Source organism: Mus musculus, chromosome 11 (genome assembly GCF_000001635.26).
Source record: "Mus musculus strain C57BL/6J chromosome 11, GRCm38.p6 C57BL/6J".
Classification (NCBI taxonomy): domain Eukaryota; kingdom Metazoa; phylum Chordata; class Mammalia; order Rodentia; family Muridae; genus Mus; species Mus musculus.
Window position 1 is genome coordinate 107,639,708 of NC_000077.6, and position 17,580 is coordinate 107,657,287.

The following is a 17,580-nucleotide window of genomic DNA, read 5'->3' on the forward strand; positions in this document are numbered from 1 at the left end:
AACTTCCTTGTCTGTGTGTTTTCAGGACTGACCATGGGTACTGACCGTGGGTAAGCAGTTGATGTGCTTTTCCCTGGGGAAGGCTATTTCTCCTGCTCTCAGCAGTTGCCTATGATTCTGTGGTCTAGGATTGAGGCCTAGTGAACTTCCCCTTTCTGTGTTAGCATGTCTGTTGGTGTTATCTTTGTTCAGGTCATGTTTAGGCAGTCATGTTAGGTGACACTTTATGTGTTAGCTTCATGGATGTTTTTAGGAGACAGATTCTCATAGCAAACTTTCTATTTCTCTGGCTCTTACAATCTTTCCACTCCTGAGTTGTGTTGTGGATAAGTATTAGTTCGATACAACTCTGCATTTTGATCAATTGTGTTTTGTTTTGTTTTGTTTTGTTTTTTTTGTTTTTTTTGTTTTTTTTTTTTTGTAATGGTGAGAGGTTTCCTGATTGAGGAGTGCAGGTCACACTTCTATCTGGATCTAAGGGTAGTTTTAGAATGTAGCTATGATGGATTATGTTGGTTGTGGTTTCTCCTCCGAGGTCCATGACTTTACTTGTCCTGGGTAGGTGGCTACGTTTCCATTACCGGAAATGATGATTGGATGGGTTGGATGGGTCTTAAGTCTAACTCTAGAGCTGTTGGTTACTGCTAAGGCATGTGTGCCAGTATTGTACCCAGGAGGTTATCATGTCATGCTGGTCATTGTGGTTTGTACCTGGATGCCACCATTGGTTGCTCTCCGTGGGGAGCCTGCATGGTGCTTTCTTGTACCATGAAAGCTAGTCCTCAGGGAGGTTTCAGCTCTGCTCCAGCTGGGTCCTCTGTCCAAAGTGGCTTCAGCAATTGGGGTTTATCTTCCACTTCTGGGTAACAGCTGGAGCCTATATATGGTGTTGGGAGACTTTTAGACAACCTTGACCAGTAACTCAAAAGAGGATTTCTTGTTGCTGGTGCTGGTATTTTGTTAGATAGTCTCTGGTTGGGATTGGTATCAGCCCAGATGGGGAAAGCTCATTTAAACTATGTAAGTAAGTATATGAGCAGACATACGTGCATTATATATTTAGTTGTTTAATGTTGTCTCTAAGGACAGCAGTATATATCTAACTGGAATCCATTTCAGATCTATGTAACTAAATTTCACTGATATGGAGAAACCCCTACATAGCTCCACGCCTCCCTCCCCCAGCTTTTATTTTCATACATACTGTGTCAGTGTTTAATAAGTTGTTAAATTGTGTGTGTGTATTTCTATTTTAAAATTCCAAGAGAAGAAAAGGGACAAACATAGAGAGTTTACTACAGCAACACTCCCCGTTTATGGGGAGCTCCATGATGGTGAGCATTCTAGCTGTGTGCCCTGCCACGAAGCTACACACCAGCCTATATAATATCCACGGAGTGCTTGCCATCTCTTCACCTCTCTATGGGTTTGTGTGACCCCCCTGGCATAATTCCCCACCTGCCTCATTTGTGCTTAACTGTCACACACAGTGCACCGATACATGTTGTAGCTTGGCAGTCATTATTTCCTACAGTTGCTCTTAGCTCAGTTGGGAGGAGGAGGGAAAGGGACAGCTGTGCCCTGCCTCTGGTGGCCCTCAGGGTCACGCTCCCAGCGGCTCTCTGGATGTGCACTGCTGTGTGCTGACATTTGGGTTTAGACTGAAGCATGTTCTTTAGCATTTCTGGCCGGTTCTTTTGCTAGTAGGGAATTCTCTCAGGTGCTGTTTATCTAGAAATGTCTTATTTTGCCCCAGTTTTGAAAGTTTTGCTGGATGTAAGATTTCTGGTCATTTTTCTCTCTCTCCATACTGATTTCCCCTTCTCTTTTTGGCCTCTGGTTTTGTTTGTTCATTTGTTTGTTTTTGTGTTTTTGTTTTTTGTTTTTTGTTTCTTTTCTGATGAGAAGTTATATCTTTGTCTTAGAGTCCCTTTGTAAATATGGTTGTTTTTAAGATTTCACTTTTGTCTTTGACTTTGAGCCTTTTGACTGTGCTATGTCTGGGTGCACAGGTTCACTATTTCTATTTCTAAATCACATATGAGACAGGTTTCTCTGTGCAGCCCTGGCTATCCTGGTACTCACTATGTAGACCAGGCTAGCCTCAAACTCACAGAGGTCCACCTGCCTCTGCCTCCTGAGTGCTGGGATGAAAGGCGTGTGCGTCCTTGGATAATTTTATTAGTATACATCTCTTGTAAAGAGGAGCAGGTTTCATTATGGCATTGTCATTCGTGTATATCAAGTTCTTTGGTGGTGTTTAGTCCTCTCTTCCCCTTTCTTATTCCTGATAACCCTCCTCTTTCCTCTCCCCTTACATTGTACCTGTGAGAGGTAACATATGCTGTTTGTCTTGGTGAGGTTGGTTTGTTCCAGACTTACTACGGTGATCTCTAGTTCATCCATTTTCTTGCCATCACCCCACACCCCACAAAAGAAAACCTAGCATATTTTTTTTTCCTTTTTTGATGGCTGAATAAAACCACACTTGTGTGTGTGTGTATACTTATATTTGTATTATACTTTGTTACTCCATTCATGGACAGCTGGCTGTGAGCAGTGCAGTGGCGAGGCAGGTGTGATGGCATCTCTTGCAAGCTGACTTTGATTCTTTTGGCTAGAGCCCAGAAGCAGTGAGGCTGGCTCTTAGGGTCACTCTAATTTTAATTTTTCAGAAGCTTTCCTACCAGTTTTCTTTGAATATATTTAATGCATTTTTTTCTTTTCTCCCTCTGATCTTTTCTAATATTAGGCACATGTTGGAACTCAATGATGTTCTTTTGGTAATTTTCTTCTTTAGTTTTTCTTACTCTGTGTTGTGTATCCTGCCCTGCTTCTTGCTTGCTGAGTCCCTCCATCAGCAGGTACTATTTGGGTGCTGCTGGAGTATTTTTTTTCATCTCAGGTGTCTTTCAAGTTTTAGGGGCGCAAATTGCTCCAATTGTGATCCAGCTGAAGTTGGGTTTCTTGGCAGTGTTGCCAGCTCGTGAGGCTTGCTTTTTGCTGTTAATTATCTGTCTGTCTGTCTGTCTATCTATTTATCTACGTACAATTTCAAGACAGGGTTTCTTTGTGTAGCTCTGGCTGCCCTGGAACTTATGTTGTAGACCAGGCTAGCCTTGAACTCAGAACAAGGTATCCTCTTGCCTCTGCCTCTAGAATGCTGGGATGAAAAGTGTGTGCCACTGCCTGTGTGTCAAAGTATAGGTCTGTGCGTCTGAGTACAGATGCCTGTGGAGCCCAGAAGGGGTGAGGTGCTCTGCAGCTGGGGCCTCATACATACAGGTCAGCTGCCTGGCAAGCCTGCTGGGGATCAGACTCAGGGCTTCTGGAGGACGAGAAAGGATTGTCAACTGCTGAGCCTTTTCTCCGGCCTCCAGTAGAATCTTCTGCATTTAGACCAAGGAAAGTTGAGGCCATTGTTGCTCACTGGCTGCTGAGTGGACATAAAGTAGGTTTTTTGTCCTAAGAAGGACTTCCCTCTTCTCCTGTGTGTTTGGTTGGTGTGGTTTTTTTTGTTTTTGTTTTTGTTTTTGTTTTTTGTTTTGTTTTTCGAGACAGGGTTTCTCTGTATAGCCCTGGCTGTCCTGGAACTCACTTTGTAGACCAGGGTGGCCTCGAACTCAGAAATCCACCTGCCTTTGCCTCCCAAGTGCTGGGATGAAAGGCGTGCTCCACCACCGCCTGGCTGTTTGTTTTTAAACTTAATGTTTTTATTGATTATTTGGCAATTTCATACAATGCACCCCAATCATGTTCCCAGTCCTCCCAGGTCCACTCCACCCTGTGACCTCCCCCAAAACAAAAGGAGAAGAAAAACTTACCAAGTCCAACTTGTGCTGCCCATATACTCACTGGAGCATGGTCAAACTCCCAGTGGCCAGCCCCTTAAAGAGAACTGAGTGTGACCATCCTCTGCTCGCTCCCACCAGAAGCCATCAGTTGGGGAGAGCTACACTTCAGCATCCTTATCACAATTTTAAAAGAGCTCTCTTCATCTCTTCAATGACTTCTTGTTTAGACTGTTTCTTTGTTGGGGGAATGGGGTGGGGCAGGAGAGAAGTTGTCACAGAATTCTTACATATCTCTTGTTTTCAACTGTGTCTGCAGTCATCAGTACCACTGCAGAAGAAGTCGCCTTGCCCCTTTGTAGTCAGTGGCAGCATTGACCATGGAATTCCACATGGTTTCTGGCTACAGCACAGGTCACAGACACCATCATGGCCCTTGGTGTTAGCTTGGACATCACATAGGCAGCAGGGCCGTGGATCCTAGCATGTCATTAGAGGCAGCGTGGATATCAGCATGGTCCCTTGGTGGTAGCACACACCACAGACATCCACACAGCCCTTGGCCGCAACATGGTCCATGAATGTTGACGTGGTCTCTGGTGGCAGCATACTGTCCATATCACTTTGCTCCCACTCCCTTCGGCACCTCCCTTGTGCACATGGCTCTGTTCTGCCATCTTTCCTTCCAGTTTTGTGAGTCTACTTTTTAAATGGATCTTCCCATAGGACCTGCCCTTCTCTAGTTTTCTGGGGACACTGTGAACCTGCAGACTTCTCTGCCACTGCTTTGTCTCCTCTGGGAACTTCCATGGGTCTCTCGGGCTCCTCAGAGCTGCTCTGTGGTCCCATGTCGGGTGCCAGCTTTGATCCCAGCCTTGCTTCAGGTTTTTATCCTTGATAGTGTTCCTGGGTCTGGCTGTGCAGTCCCTGCTCCTTCACACACACCCCAGTAGCGTATAGATGGAGTAGATGTTGAGGTGGACCAGCCTGGAACACTGGCTCTAGGCCCAGAAGGCCTTCCATTCTCCTGCGGTCTTGCTCAGATCTCCCCTGTGCCATAGGATGTGGGCACGGGGTGTAGGCTCTATGCAGCTGCTGCCAGCTGCGCAAACCAGCTTTTGCAGTGGTAAACTGTGGGGAATGCAGTCTAGAATGTTTGCTGGCTGCTAAACCACCTGCAATACCCCCTCAACACAGGGATCTGAGGGAGATGGAAACTGCTGCTGGGACAGTTCAGGAAGCAGTCCCCAGGGCGCATGCCCCAGCTGCTCACTGTTCTTACAGAGTCTGCAGAGCTTGTTCCTAGATCCTTCTTTCTTGCTTGCAAGGTCTTTGATCAGTCTCCAGTGTCTTTGCTGATTTTGACTGGTCTACAGCAGATCTGTCAGGAGGCAGTTTTCATTTTGATACCATTTTATGCTACCTAAAATGTAAGAACATGAATGGAGGGAAAGAATAGGCTAGTGGTTAGGGTGTTGCTTCACAGTGAAAATTCTGTTGTGGTTTTATATCTGCCTTTCACTTGACCTGCATATGTCCACTTGGACAAAGACATGCTTTTTATATTCCCTATTGCAGTAGGCACTGTGATTTCAAATAGAAATGATAGTAAATAAACACTATGAGTTAAAAGACATCATTTACAATTTCCACTTTAGCCACTAGAGTCTTTCTGGCTCTGGATTGAACTTGCCAGCCAGCCAGCCAGATAGACAGAAAGTAGATATAGGTAGATAGATAGTAAGTAGATATATATGTAGGTGGATAGATAGATACATAGACAGGTCTGTTTTCTAAGTAAGAATCTTTTAGGAGTTAATGAACATGTTTTATTAACCTGTGCCAAACATTGAAACTTCTTGATAATTCATTGAGTAAAGTAGATCAATCCATACTAAAACTCTATGTAACCCAGGAAGCAGGAGCTAAACAACCTATTTTCTCAATTACTGTAGAAAGTTCATGCAATGGCCTGGTGGAACTTGTATCACAAATAGGAACAGATCCTGAAAGTCTATTTGAAATTTGTCTAGTCCCTGTAGAGGTTTGTGTCACCTAGCAGCTGTTGGATGGTTGACTTAGCTATATCAGTAGGGGACAGGGTGACAGTACCAGGCCTTGTCCTCCTGGGACTCTGGTGCACTGACTGACTGTAAGAACCTTCTGGTTGGCTGGGTAGTTTCCTTGGCTTGCTCTGGAGAGGACTGAGAACCACCAAGTTGGTGTGGAGTTGCTTTCCTCCTGCCCTGCCTTACTGTGACACTCCATCCCTTTTTACTTTAAGAATAGAGCCAATGGAAGGTGTGGCCATTTGCCCAGCACATTATCTTAGTTTCAGTATTTCTACTAGTCACATTGTATTAGGATTTTACTCTTTGAAATGTGACAACAATGTTACCTTCCATGTTCATATCAGGAATGTGCCACTCCGACTTGTAGATTGGTTTTTAAAAGGCATTTGCTAAAATGTGATCCTATATCAGTCTGTTTCGGTTACCATATTCTTTACCCAAACACCAGTGGTAATTTTAACATGTGTGCTTGTTTAAAGGTATTTGAAGTGGTGGAGCGTGTAGAAGAGCTAAGACGGAAGTGGCCAGTGGCATGGGGAAAGTTAGATGACGGCAGCATCGGTGTGGTGACGCCATACGCTGACCAGGTGTTTAGAATCCGAGCTGAGCTTCGGAAGAAGAGGCTCTCGGATGTGAATGTGGAAAGGGTGCTCAATGTCCAAGGTCAGTGTCCATTGGAATGAGTCACGCTGTTCAAATGCCTTAAGGTGTGTCCACATTGGATTTTTAATTCCTTTAAATAATAGGTTTTTAAGAAATCTAATATTAAGGAAAGAAAGAAATCTCATTACTTTTTTTGAGCTGGCAGTGATACAAGTTCTTTAATATTAAATTTACATGTTTATAAAGGTTCCAATACCCAAATTAAGGTAGTATTAACAACCCAAGCAGCTGAAGGGGTTTGCAGCCTCCTAGGAGGAACAACAATATGAACTAACCAGTATCTCTAGAGTTCCTGGGGACTAAACCACCAATCAAAGAAAACACATGGTGGGACTCATGGCTCCAGCTGCATATGTAGCAGAGGATGGCCTAGTCGGTCATCAATGGGAGGAGAGGCCCTTGGTCCTGTGAAGGTTCTATGCCCCCAGTGTAGGGGAATTCCTGGGCCAGGAAGCGGGAGTGAGTGGGCTGGGGAGCAGGGGGATGGGGGAGAGGATAGGGTATTTTTGGAGGGAAAACTAGGAAAGGGGATAACATTTGAAATGTAAGTAAAGAAAATAAAAAAATAAAATAGAAAAAAAAGAGAGAAATTAAAACAAAAGGTAGTATTAACAAATTGACTTTATTATCATAGTTATATAATTTCACAAATATCTATATGATACAGCCCTAACATCATATAAATAATACATGCTGCTGTATTGCATTTGGGGACTAACTTGAAATATGTTATCTGTAGACTTCCTTAAGTGACTAGGTGTCTGCAAATTTGTTTTCACTGTTCATGAAATGAGTTGTTTTAAACTTTGTGCCTACTAAATATTTGAAGCATGTTATTATTATTTTATCTTTTTATTGATTCTTTGTGAGTTTCACATCATATACCTTAGTCCCACTCATCTCCCCATCGCTTCATATCTGCCATTTGTCCTCGCACTCTCCCCCCAAAATAAAACGCATACAAATAAACAACAACAAAGTAAAGCATAGAAAACATGTCACTGAAGCTGTAGTGTGTCACAGTGTGTCTCCCAGTCCACCCCTCTGTCCACACCTTCACTTGCAGGTACTCTTTGCAGTGAGTCATTGGTCTGGATCTGTGGCCTATGTGACTCCATCATTGGATCCTCACTGGGACTCCTCCCAGTTATCTTGTTGTTGCCCTGGGTCATGGAGATCCTGCAGCTTTGGAACAGCAGGACTGGCCCTTTCACTTTCCCCAGCCACTCTTAGATGGTAGAGATTTTGGGGTGGGACACCACAGAGTCCTGGGTCTGGGCCTGCGTGGTGGCAGAGCTGCTCACTATATTGGCCCTCTCTTATCAGCACCACCAGATAACTTCCCAGCACTGCTCTGGCTAGGTCTCATGTCCTCGGGACGGGCTCAACCACACCATGCCTCCAGAACCAGATGAAGCAGTGTTAGAAGGTGAACACCAGAGAAAGCCTAGTAGAGTCAGGTGCATTATGCAGCAGGAATAGTGACCTAGTGTCTGGATCATGGGGAGCAAGAATTCCCTTCTGCCCCATCCCGGCCTCACTTCGCTGGGTGCTTCTGTAATGGACACAAATGCTCTGCTTGAAGAGAAGATGTAAATGTAAGAGCATGTAAGATGCTCTATTCTTTATCCACATGGGTGGGAGCAGGTGAAAATGTGGAATTGGAGAAGAGAAAACTAGAGACCAAATATTTGGAGCCTTGTGGTACAATGAGGGGATGTTAGATTACGGTAAGAAACAATGTTCCGAAGCCAGACTCCATAAAGCTTCTTTGTGAAGCCGGCTGTGTTTGTTCTGCTTGGCAGAGGACTGAGTGCCCTGCTTCAAGGAGAGAGGACTGAGTGCCCTGCTTCAAGGCGAAGGCTGCTGTGTTGGATGGCTGCTGCCCTAGATAATCTCACAGATTGACTCCAACAATAGGATTAGGAAAAACATCAAGCGAGGCATGGTGGTACATCTCTGGAATGTGAGCATTCAGGAGGCCGAGGCAAGAGGATCCCAACACGGGGTTGAGGCCAGCCTGCATTGGCAGTTTAGTAAGACATTGTTGGCATGTTTTCAAAAGCAAAACAAAATCATAAAATAACCTCTTTTTATGTGTATGGTAAAATGTGCACAACAAAACTTACCCATTTTGAGCATTTTATGTGCAGTTCAGTGTGGCCAGTAGAGGATCCTGTGGTGTAGTCCTCACCACCATCTACCGCAAGAACTGTCCATCTTTGCAAAGGGAGACTCCGTGCCCATTAAATAATACCTGCATTCCTCTCCTGCCCTTGGCTAACTGTGCTCTGCTCTCCTTTCTCTCTGTGGGAGTTTCAGTACTCAGTGCCTCTTGTAATTAGATTCAGGCAGTACAGTCTGAGTATCTCTTACCCAGAGTGCTTGGGGTTGGTTAGACACGTTGAGATCTCAGGGGTCCAGGTTAGGGGTTTTTCCCTCAACTTACATGTGACCTTTTGTGACTAGGTTTTGTTCACTGAATGAAGTGCCTCTGAGGGTCATTCACATAGTGGCATGTCTCAGCTGGGCCACTTGTGTGTAATCACACTGGAGTGTCTGTGCTCCCTGGGTCACATTTCTTGGCATCATGATCAAGGCTTCTGTGAGCCTGGGAGCAGCGACCTCATGGAGACCTTGCTTGCAGTTTGGTAGGATTTGTCTGAAGTGGACTTGCTGGATCAGATGGTCACGGTGGTTCATTTGTGAGGAACTGGCAGAGTTTCAGAGCAGCCATGCACTCAGAGCTGCATGTGGTTAGGATCTCTGGTGTCTCCACCAGCAGCTGTCGTTCAGCCAGTACGGTTTTGAAGATGGAAGACTTACTGCATCAGTGATGGCAGAGTGATGATCTGTCTTTCTTTCAATGTTTTTCTAGGAAAGCAGTTCAGAGTTCTGTTTCTTAGCACAGTGCGTACACGCCACACTTGCAAGCACAAGCAGACGCCAATTAAAAAGAAAGAGCAACTCCTGGAAGACTCCACCGAGGACTTAGATTATGGTTTTCTATCCAACTACAAACTTCTCAATACGGCCATCACCAGAGCACAGTCCTTGGTTGCTGTGGTGGGTGACCCTGTTGCTCTGTGCTCTATTGGAAGGTGTAGGTAAGTGTGTCACTGAACTGAGAGAATCTAAATAGAAGTATGGAGTAATTTACATCTTTATGCATGTGTTTGTCTGTACCATCACACAGTGAATTAAAGTCTGGCTTACTGTTACCTGATGATGTTAGTGAGAGATCTGTTATTCAGGTCTGTTGATGGTACATGCATGCTTCATTTCCGTCGGCAAGCAGTCAGCAGTTAGACCTCAGTGTACTTAAGTCTGCGAGCAGTCAGCGATGCCCCCGAGTGCGTTTGTACTCTGCGCTCTACTCTCCGCTCCGCACTCTTCCGGTCTGGAGATGGTCAGTGAGCAAAACACACAGACATCGCTGTCGTCATGGTGGTTACACTCTACAGGGCAGGAAAGTTGACTGACGACAAACGGAATGAGAACACTGTGTAGAATTTGACTAAGTAAATGAGAGTGGAGGGGGAGGGAGGGAGGGAGGGGAGAGGAGCACTTAGGGGTAAGAGATGGGGTGTTGACTAGAAAGGCTGCACTCAGAGGAGGCCTCCCCAGGAGGCTGACTTTGGAAGTGACAGGGTGAGCTCAGGGGTTACCTGTGGCTAACGTCTCTAGAAGAGGGCAGCTAGTGCCCGAGCCTGAGCCGGGCTCGTCCCGTGTCCTTCAGTCAAGCACAGACTAATGTAGTAAATTGTCTACTGTCTGCTGCCTCTCCCTGTCCTGCTCGTCCCCTTGCTTAAAACTTAATTTATGGTTACATTTATTTTAAATGATTTCATGAATGTATATAATATAATCTAGTAATTCTCAGTTCCAAGTTGTGATAATTTTGTAGTCATTTTCTTTTAAGGTTTCTGCTTGTTTGGTTTGAGACAGGGTCTCTATGTAGCTATGACTGTCCTAGAACTTTCTATGTCGACCAGACTGGCTTTGAACTCAAAGAGATCCTCCTGCCTCTGCCTCCCAAGGGTTGGGATTAAAGGCAGGTACTTCTTTCTCATGTTAGGATTACTCTTGACTCTTATTTTATTTTATAATTAATTTTATTTTGTATTGTGTGTGTATATATATATATTTGTGTATGGGCATGTGCACATGAGGGCAGGTTTCTAGACTTACAGGTGGTTATGAACCTCTAGGAGAGCAGCAGGTGTCCCTGAGCACTGAGCTGTGGCTCCAGCCCCTCCTCCGTGTGGTTCCAAGGCAGGTCTCTCCATCTGGAGCTCACAGCTGACTGTTCTGGCTGGCTAAGGACCTTGTCCCTGCCCAGCTCCTCCTCTGTACTCTTGTCCCCACTCCTCAGGCCTGGGCCCCCACACTGGCTCCTTCTTCACTGTCCCCTGAGCTATCTGTGCAGCCCCATGCTCATAGCGTCCTCTACAAGAGAAAGCTGGTAACTAAAGAGGCTGTGCTTAGCTTAGGGAAAGAGCTTTTCCTTTACAAAAATAAACATGAAATAAGCTCATAGGTTTCATAGCTCAGCTAGGAGCAGTTCTGCGGTCACATGGTATCAGTCTCCTGTCGGAACACTGTTGCAGTTTGTTTATAATCACAATGACAAAATCTGGGGAAAGGCGTGCATTCCAGGGTACAGAACTCTGCTCGAGTCCTTGCCTCTGTGTGTGTGTGTGTGTGTGTGTGTGTGTGTGTGTGTGTGTGAGAGTGAGAGAGAGAGAGAGAGAGAGAGAGAGAGAGAGAGAGAGATGCATATGGGTATTAATACCACAGCCTGTATCTGGATGTCTGCAGGCAACTTTGTGTAGTTGGGCCTCTCCTTCCACCTCATGTTGGCACAGCAGCACTTTCGTCTGCTGGAGCACCTCACCGTGAGTCAGGATTAAGTGTAGTAGTGGGTCTCCTAACTTCGCTCCTGTCCGGAGAATTTTGTTTTAGTTGCTCAACTGTCTCTCCAAAGTGTGTTGGTTAAAGTGTTAGAATGCTGTGGTTTTGCCATTTGTGTTTATGTTTACAATTAGAAAGACTTGGATGCAAACAGCTCTGTGCTGTTAGGGAGGTGACTGGGCACAGTGGAGTGTGCAGACACATTGCTGGGAGCTCTCCTTAGCAGCCTGAGTGTTGCTGAAGAAGCTGTCGCCTTTTCTGAAGACAGACCACTGCGAGCAGCCTAGGACTAGCAATTTTAGTCTTTTCCTGACTCGAGTTGTTACTTTCTCTACGCAGATAAGTGAAGAATTCTTCCTGTGGCCTGCTGTTGAGTTGGGCAGGGCTAATTTTTAGCTTGAGGCTGGGTCCTCCGATGGCTTATTTCCAACTTCATCTTGGATCTACAAAGGACTGCAGTTAATTCATGTGCTAAGCAGAGTGCTTGCGGGGGAGTAGTAAACTCTTGAGGGAGGGAGATATTGCACAATGCGAATGGTGATTGCCTCTGTCATTTGGATAGTTTAAATCATGGCTCCAGCTCATGGGTTGATAGTGATAAAATCAATAATAACAACTTCACCAACCAACCAGTACAGTTAACAGTACAGGCTGAGTCCAGGAAGGGATGTGACGCCGGGTCCCATCAGAATGATGGGTGAATTCTTAGAATGTGGCTTCTTCAGCACCTCCCAGCTTGTGTGCTGTTTATTAGAGAGTGATGTGGCATTCTCAGGTGTCACCGGGGTTTCCAGAAGTGATTCCTGTGTATTACACCAGCTTAATCTTGTTCTTTTTGTTATTGTTTTGAATAGAATATGCCTGTTAGTCTGAAAAAGATATAATGAACTTCTTCCTCCCCTGCTAGCAAATATTAGTGCAGCAGCTGTTCCTGACGACCATCCGTGTCGGATGCTGTCTGTGGGCTGTGCACACATTGCCCCGTTTAGTCAGACCAACGACCGTCCAGCGTGGCTGTTTATTTTCATTTTAAACAGAGCGCCTGATGCAGTGAAATTTAAGTAAATCGGCTGAAGGCCTTATGTGGTTCACAAACAGTTGTCAGAGTGACTTCAAAACTAAGGCCTTTCTCATGAAAGAATGACTGCATGACAAACTGTGGCGAGGCTGGGGAGTGAGAAGTGGCAGGAGCAGGTGGCACAGTGATGTCGTTGTTCCACATCACAGACTTGGAGAAATTCTTCCTTAGAGTGGATTTCTTCATTAGCACGTGTCATTAACTTGGTGAATATAAACATTTAATGCATGTGTAGAATATGACCCAAACATGATAGTATGTTCCAAGGACAGTGAAGGAATACTTACTTTGTGTGTGTTGTGTATGTATATATGTACATATACATGAAAACAAAACTAATACAGAATCAGGACAGATTTACTTAGACTCATCTTTTTAGTTATTACAAGCAGTGTTCAGCTACAGAAACGGTCAGGAAAGTGCTCGCCTCTGAAGCACAAGGGAGGCAGGGGAAGCGCGGGGAGGACCTGTTTAATTTTCCTGTTACACTTACAGCACATCCTCCCCCATCTCCCCAGAAGTCTTTGTGTGGGGCAGCCTAGCCTGACTTCAGGACGGTGAGAAACCTACCTTGTCTATAAAATCAAAAATCAAACCAAAGCAAGGTTGACTCCTGAAGCTGACCTCTGGCTTCCCTCTACATGCACAGGCTCAGCCACACACAGGCACTCACTCACTCACATACACAAAATGAAAAGTAGCGCCATGTTTTCTGATATATGTGAAATTCCATTACAGTGTATGGACATAAGTGGCTTTCTAGCTAGCGTTGCTTTAAAACAGTGGTCAGTATAGTAAGAGATTGCCATTTTAGGGAGCATCCAAGGATGGGAGCCTTTGACCACAGTTGTGAATTCTCATCTCCATGAACACGCTTGACGTTCTCACATGATCTTCCACTTTCTGTTAGAATGTCCTCACGATGCCTGTGTGAGTGGCTGTCTCGGGGGCTCACTGGGCACCTGGTGCCAGTTTGGCGATCTGAGCTTCATCCTGATGGACCTCACAGGTCATCCTCTGACCTCCATTCACACATTATGGCACACATACACATGTGTGTGCATGTACACATACAAACTTGCACACACTCAGGAACACACAGTCAGAAGTGTAATACACTTGTAAGAGCTTTTATGGAGAGGACAACCTAATTTCTTTTCAGCTTTAAAACTAAAACTTTTGGGATAGGCAAGATGGCTCAGCAGGTCAAGGCCTTTGCCACATAAACCTAGAAGGGGGAACCATTGTCCTCTGGCTTCCACATACGTGTCATAGAATGTGCTCCTCTGAAACAAACAAAACAAAACAACAAACAACAAACCCCAGATTGGTTTTGTAAGAAATAGTGCATGCTTACCTAGGCTGCATGAGGCCCTGGGTGCCTCTCCAGTACCCTTCTCTCTCTGTTTTTCTCTGAAAGTTTAGAAGAAATTTCATGAGAACTGTAATAAGGAATGTTAGTAATGCTGTCTCCTCCACGCTGTACATGTGGAAGCCAGCACAAGGAGAGACATGACAGATGTCTCTGCACTGCAGCAAGGGTCCCAGCCTCGGCTGTTTGCCCTGTCAGTACATGCACGCTCTCTCTCTCTGAAAGCTAGATTCTTTTTTACGGTTGTCTTGTTTTGCCTACTTTTCAAACTATATTTTACATAATTTATTTAGCTCTTATCACTTAGTTGGTGATATAAGTTGTGTTTATGACAAGCATTTCTAAGAGAAAAATATATGAGTAGCTGGTTATTTTTCAGAATCCTCATGCAGATTATTTTCTTCATGACTCCATTTTATATTCTGATTTGGTTTTATTAATCTAGCATATCCAGGTTCGTGTGTGTGTGTGTGTGTGTGTGTGTGTGTGTATGTATGCACACGTGTGTGTGCACATGTGTATGCATGTTTGTGGAAGTCTATGAGAAAATACCTTCCTCACTTTACACCTTATTATTTATGTGTCAATATGTATGTGCCATTTGTATGTGGAGCCTACGGAGGCGAGAAGCCAGGTCCCGGGAGCTGGAGTTGAAAGCCCTTGTGCCATCTGATGTGGGTGTTAGAAGCTAAGGTTGGGTCAAGCGCTCTTCCACCCATCCCACCTTATTTTTTTGAGATGGGTGTGTCTCATTGAACCTGGGGCGCACCAGCTCCACAGATCCCCGTGGGTTACAGGCTCCACCCCAGCCTTTATTTGTATGGGCGTTGTAGTTCAGAACTCAAGTCTTCATGCTATGCAGCAAGCATTTTACCAACTGAGTCCTCTCTTTAGCCGCATACAAGGTTCCTTCTAATCTGTAGTTCATAGTAATATGCATATATATTTTAATTCTCTATGTATGTAGTATATAGATACAGTCCATTTGTTATTTACTGATGAGTTCTGAGAAAGGCAGTTTTGAGTGCTGTCACCATCAAAGCAAATACCAGGAAGGACAGCCATGATACTGTTTGGCAGAAATCATCACTTTATGTATGCAGTGTGGTATGACTAATTGTTATGCAGAGTGTCACTCTTTATAGATGTGAGTATGTGCATGTATCATTACAAGTATATAAACATGTATGCATATGTGTGTGTAAGACTAGAAGTACAGATTTTCTATAAATTGAGCTACTCTCAGTTTTGAAAACCTCATTACATGGTTCATAAATACATGGTTCATAAATACATGGTTCATAAATACATGGTTCTGTATTAGTGTTGTGAGGCAAAGTTTCTTATGGTCTTGTTGTATATAGTATGCTCCTAGGCTATCTACACTTTTGTCATTGAGAAAGATTCTATCTACACTGTACTTAGATAAATATTAGCCTTAAAGATTTGAGGTAGGATGAAGTGGAAACTTAAAGGGTTCTTTGGAGAGTCTGTTGTGTTGGATGGTGTTTTGTTGGGGCAAACGTGTGAAGGAATGTTGTCCTAAAGTGGACACAGGTGAAAGACTAACTCGTGAAGGAACATTTTATTGAAGCAGACACAGGTGAAAGGATGTTCTGTTAGAGTATGCATCTGAAAAGACACATGATGAAGGATTTTTTGTTAATAACATGTATGTATAGGTCTGTCTTATATTGTGTAGTTGAGCTGCATTTGTCTGGATTCCATTAGAGAGAAACACACCAAAAATCTCCTGTGGTGTGCTGTAGTTTTTTTGTCGCTTTTTTGGACTCAAGCTGATTGGCACAGTGATGTCACTGAATCAGACACACGTGCCGAGGCAAGACCCATAGAGGATACGGGACGTTTAGAGGGTAGAGATAGGACTCGACAGACAGTGACGGAGTCAGAACTAGGTTTACTTAGAGAACTAGCTGTATAACACTTGTGGGTCTTGTGTCTTTGTTGATCATTGTTTCTATGAGAGAGGCACAGGCAAGAACTTGCCCTGGTGTCCCTCCTGGTCCCTCCTGCTGACTCGAGCCGAGGCTGAGGCCCGGCTGTCCCTGCTAGGCAGTGCCACCGCTGTGGATTCCTGCTTGCTATCCAGACTCTACCACACTAGCCTGCTGGTGCATCCAAAAGTGTTTGTGAGTGGATAGAGCTGCTGCAAACCTGTGAACTGAACTGCTGATTTTCAGACAACACAGATGGCAGTTTCTAAACAGGTCCTCTTCCCCCATATCCTTTCTTTTCCACTATCTCTGATGGGTGATGGGCTACAAGGGAGATAAAAATATTTAAGAACCATCAAAAATAGGTTTTAAAAACAATTAGTTACTGTTGGTATCCAACGTGGGGCAGTGGGCAGAATTTGAACTTATCTTTAGTTACTTCCATTCATCCACTGGTACTTGTAACCTGAATTTCTGAATCTTTCCCGCAGAAAGTTTTGGGAGCGGTTTATTGCCCTGTGTCATGAAAACCACAGCTTGCACGGGATCACGTTCGAACAGATCAAGGCACAGTTAGAGGCTTTAGAACTCAAGAAGACTTACGTGTTGAATCCACTGGCTCCTGAGTTTATCCCCCGGGCTTTACGACTGCAGCATTCAGGAAACAGTAGCAGACAGCAGCAGTCACCACCCAAGGTAAAGGCCCTGCTTTACACTGGCTTGTTGTTAAAGTACTGGAATTAGGGTCACATTTGGTGGCCACAGCTGTATTTGCAAGGAACTTTGCTGAGACTTGGGTGCTGGGGACCATGCTTACTGTTCAGTCGTCCGCTCCAGCTGTGAGGTGGCTGACAACCTGCAGTACCTTTGCCTACCCTCCAGCACTCCTCCCTTGATAGGCGCGAGGCCGGCAGCAGATGTGAATACAACCACAGCGTAAAGGGTTATTACTAAAGATATTTATTAACTTGTGAGTGAGTGAGTGTGTGTGTGTGTGCGTGTGCGTATGCGTGCATGCCACACATCTATGCCATGCAGATATGAGGAAGGAGGTCAGAGGACAACTTGGGAGTCAGTTTTGTCTTTGAGCAAATTTCCTTCACCTACTGATTCACCTTACCATCCCCAGTGACACACTTAAAGCATGTTGATACAAACTCTTATGTACAGAAATTACATTTTAAAATAATTTTTCAATAAAGAAAAGCAACCGTTTCATTTCAAGTGGTATTTGGACATAGTTGAGACAACTTGCTGGATTCTTGAAGATAGAATGGTTCTGCGGTCTGGAAGCAGCCTGTTTAGAATGGGTAGAGCTGGGGGTAGGGGGAGGTCAAGGCCATTTTCAGTTTTGAGCTACAGTTATTTTGAGCAAAGACAGCTGGCTTGTTTACTCCAGTGCATGAAAAAAAATTCTTGCATTTAGCATCCTGAAAAGCAGATTCTGAAACTGGCATGTGTGGGATTCACTGCAGTCTGCTGATGACTTTATTGACTTTATAAAAAAAAAATTAAGCTTACTATCTGAATTTAAAGAGTATATTAGCATTGGTCTTCCAATATCTAACATGTGAGCAATAATGAATGGCTTAATATTGTGAAGATCTTTTTAGTTAAATAGGGGCTAAGCTCAAGAGGAGTGTTAATGCAGTCATATGTTCGTAGCTTAATTAAAACACGCTGTTTTCCTTCTGTGATTTGGTGTTGTTGGAGGGTAAAGCATTCTGCACTAATT

The 17,580-nt window shown here is 44.4% G+C and overlaps 1 protein-coding gene across 6 annotated transcripts in view; it reads left to right on the plus strand.

Moving 5' to 3' along the window:
- Positions 1–17,580, plus strand: part of Helz (helicase with zinc finger domain) — a 146,864-nt gene that overhangs the window by 92,745 nt on the left and 36,539 nt on the right. For all 6 annotated transcript variants that reach the window (XM_006534505.4, XM_006534506.4, XM_006534504.1 and 3 more), the window contains 3 exons: positions 6,343–6,526; positions 9,405–9,633; positions 16,337–16,541. In XM_006534505.4, coding sequence (XP_006534568.1) covers positions 6,343–6,526; positions 9,405–9,633; positions 16,337–16,541 — 618 coding nt within the window. The remainder of the gene's footprint in view (positions 1–6,342; positions 6,527–9,404; positions 9,634–16,336; positions 16,542–17,580) is intronic.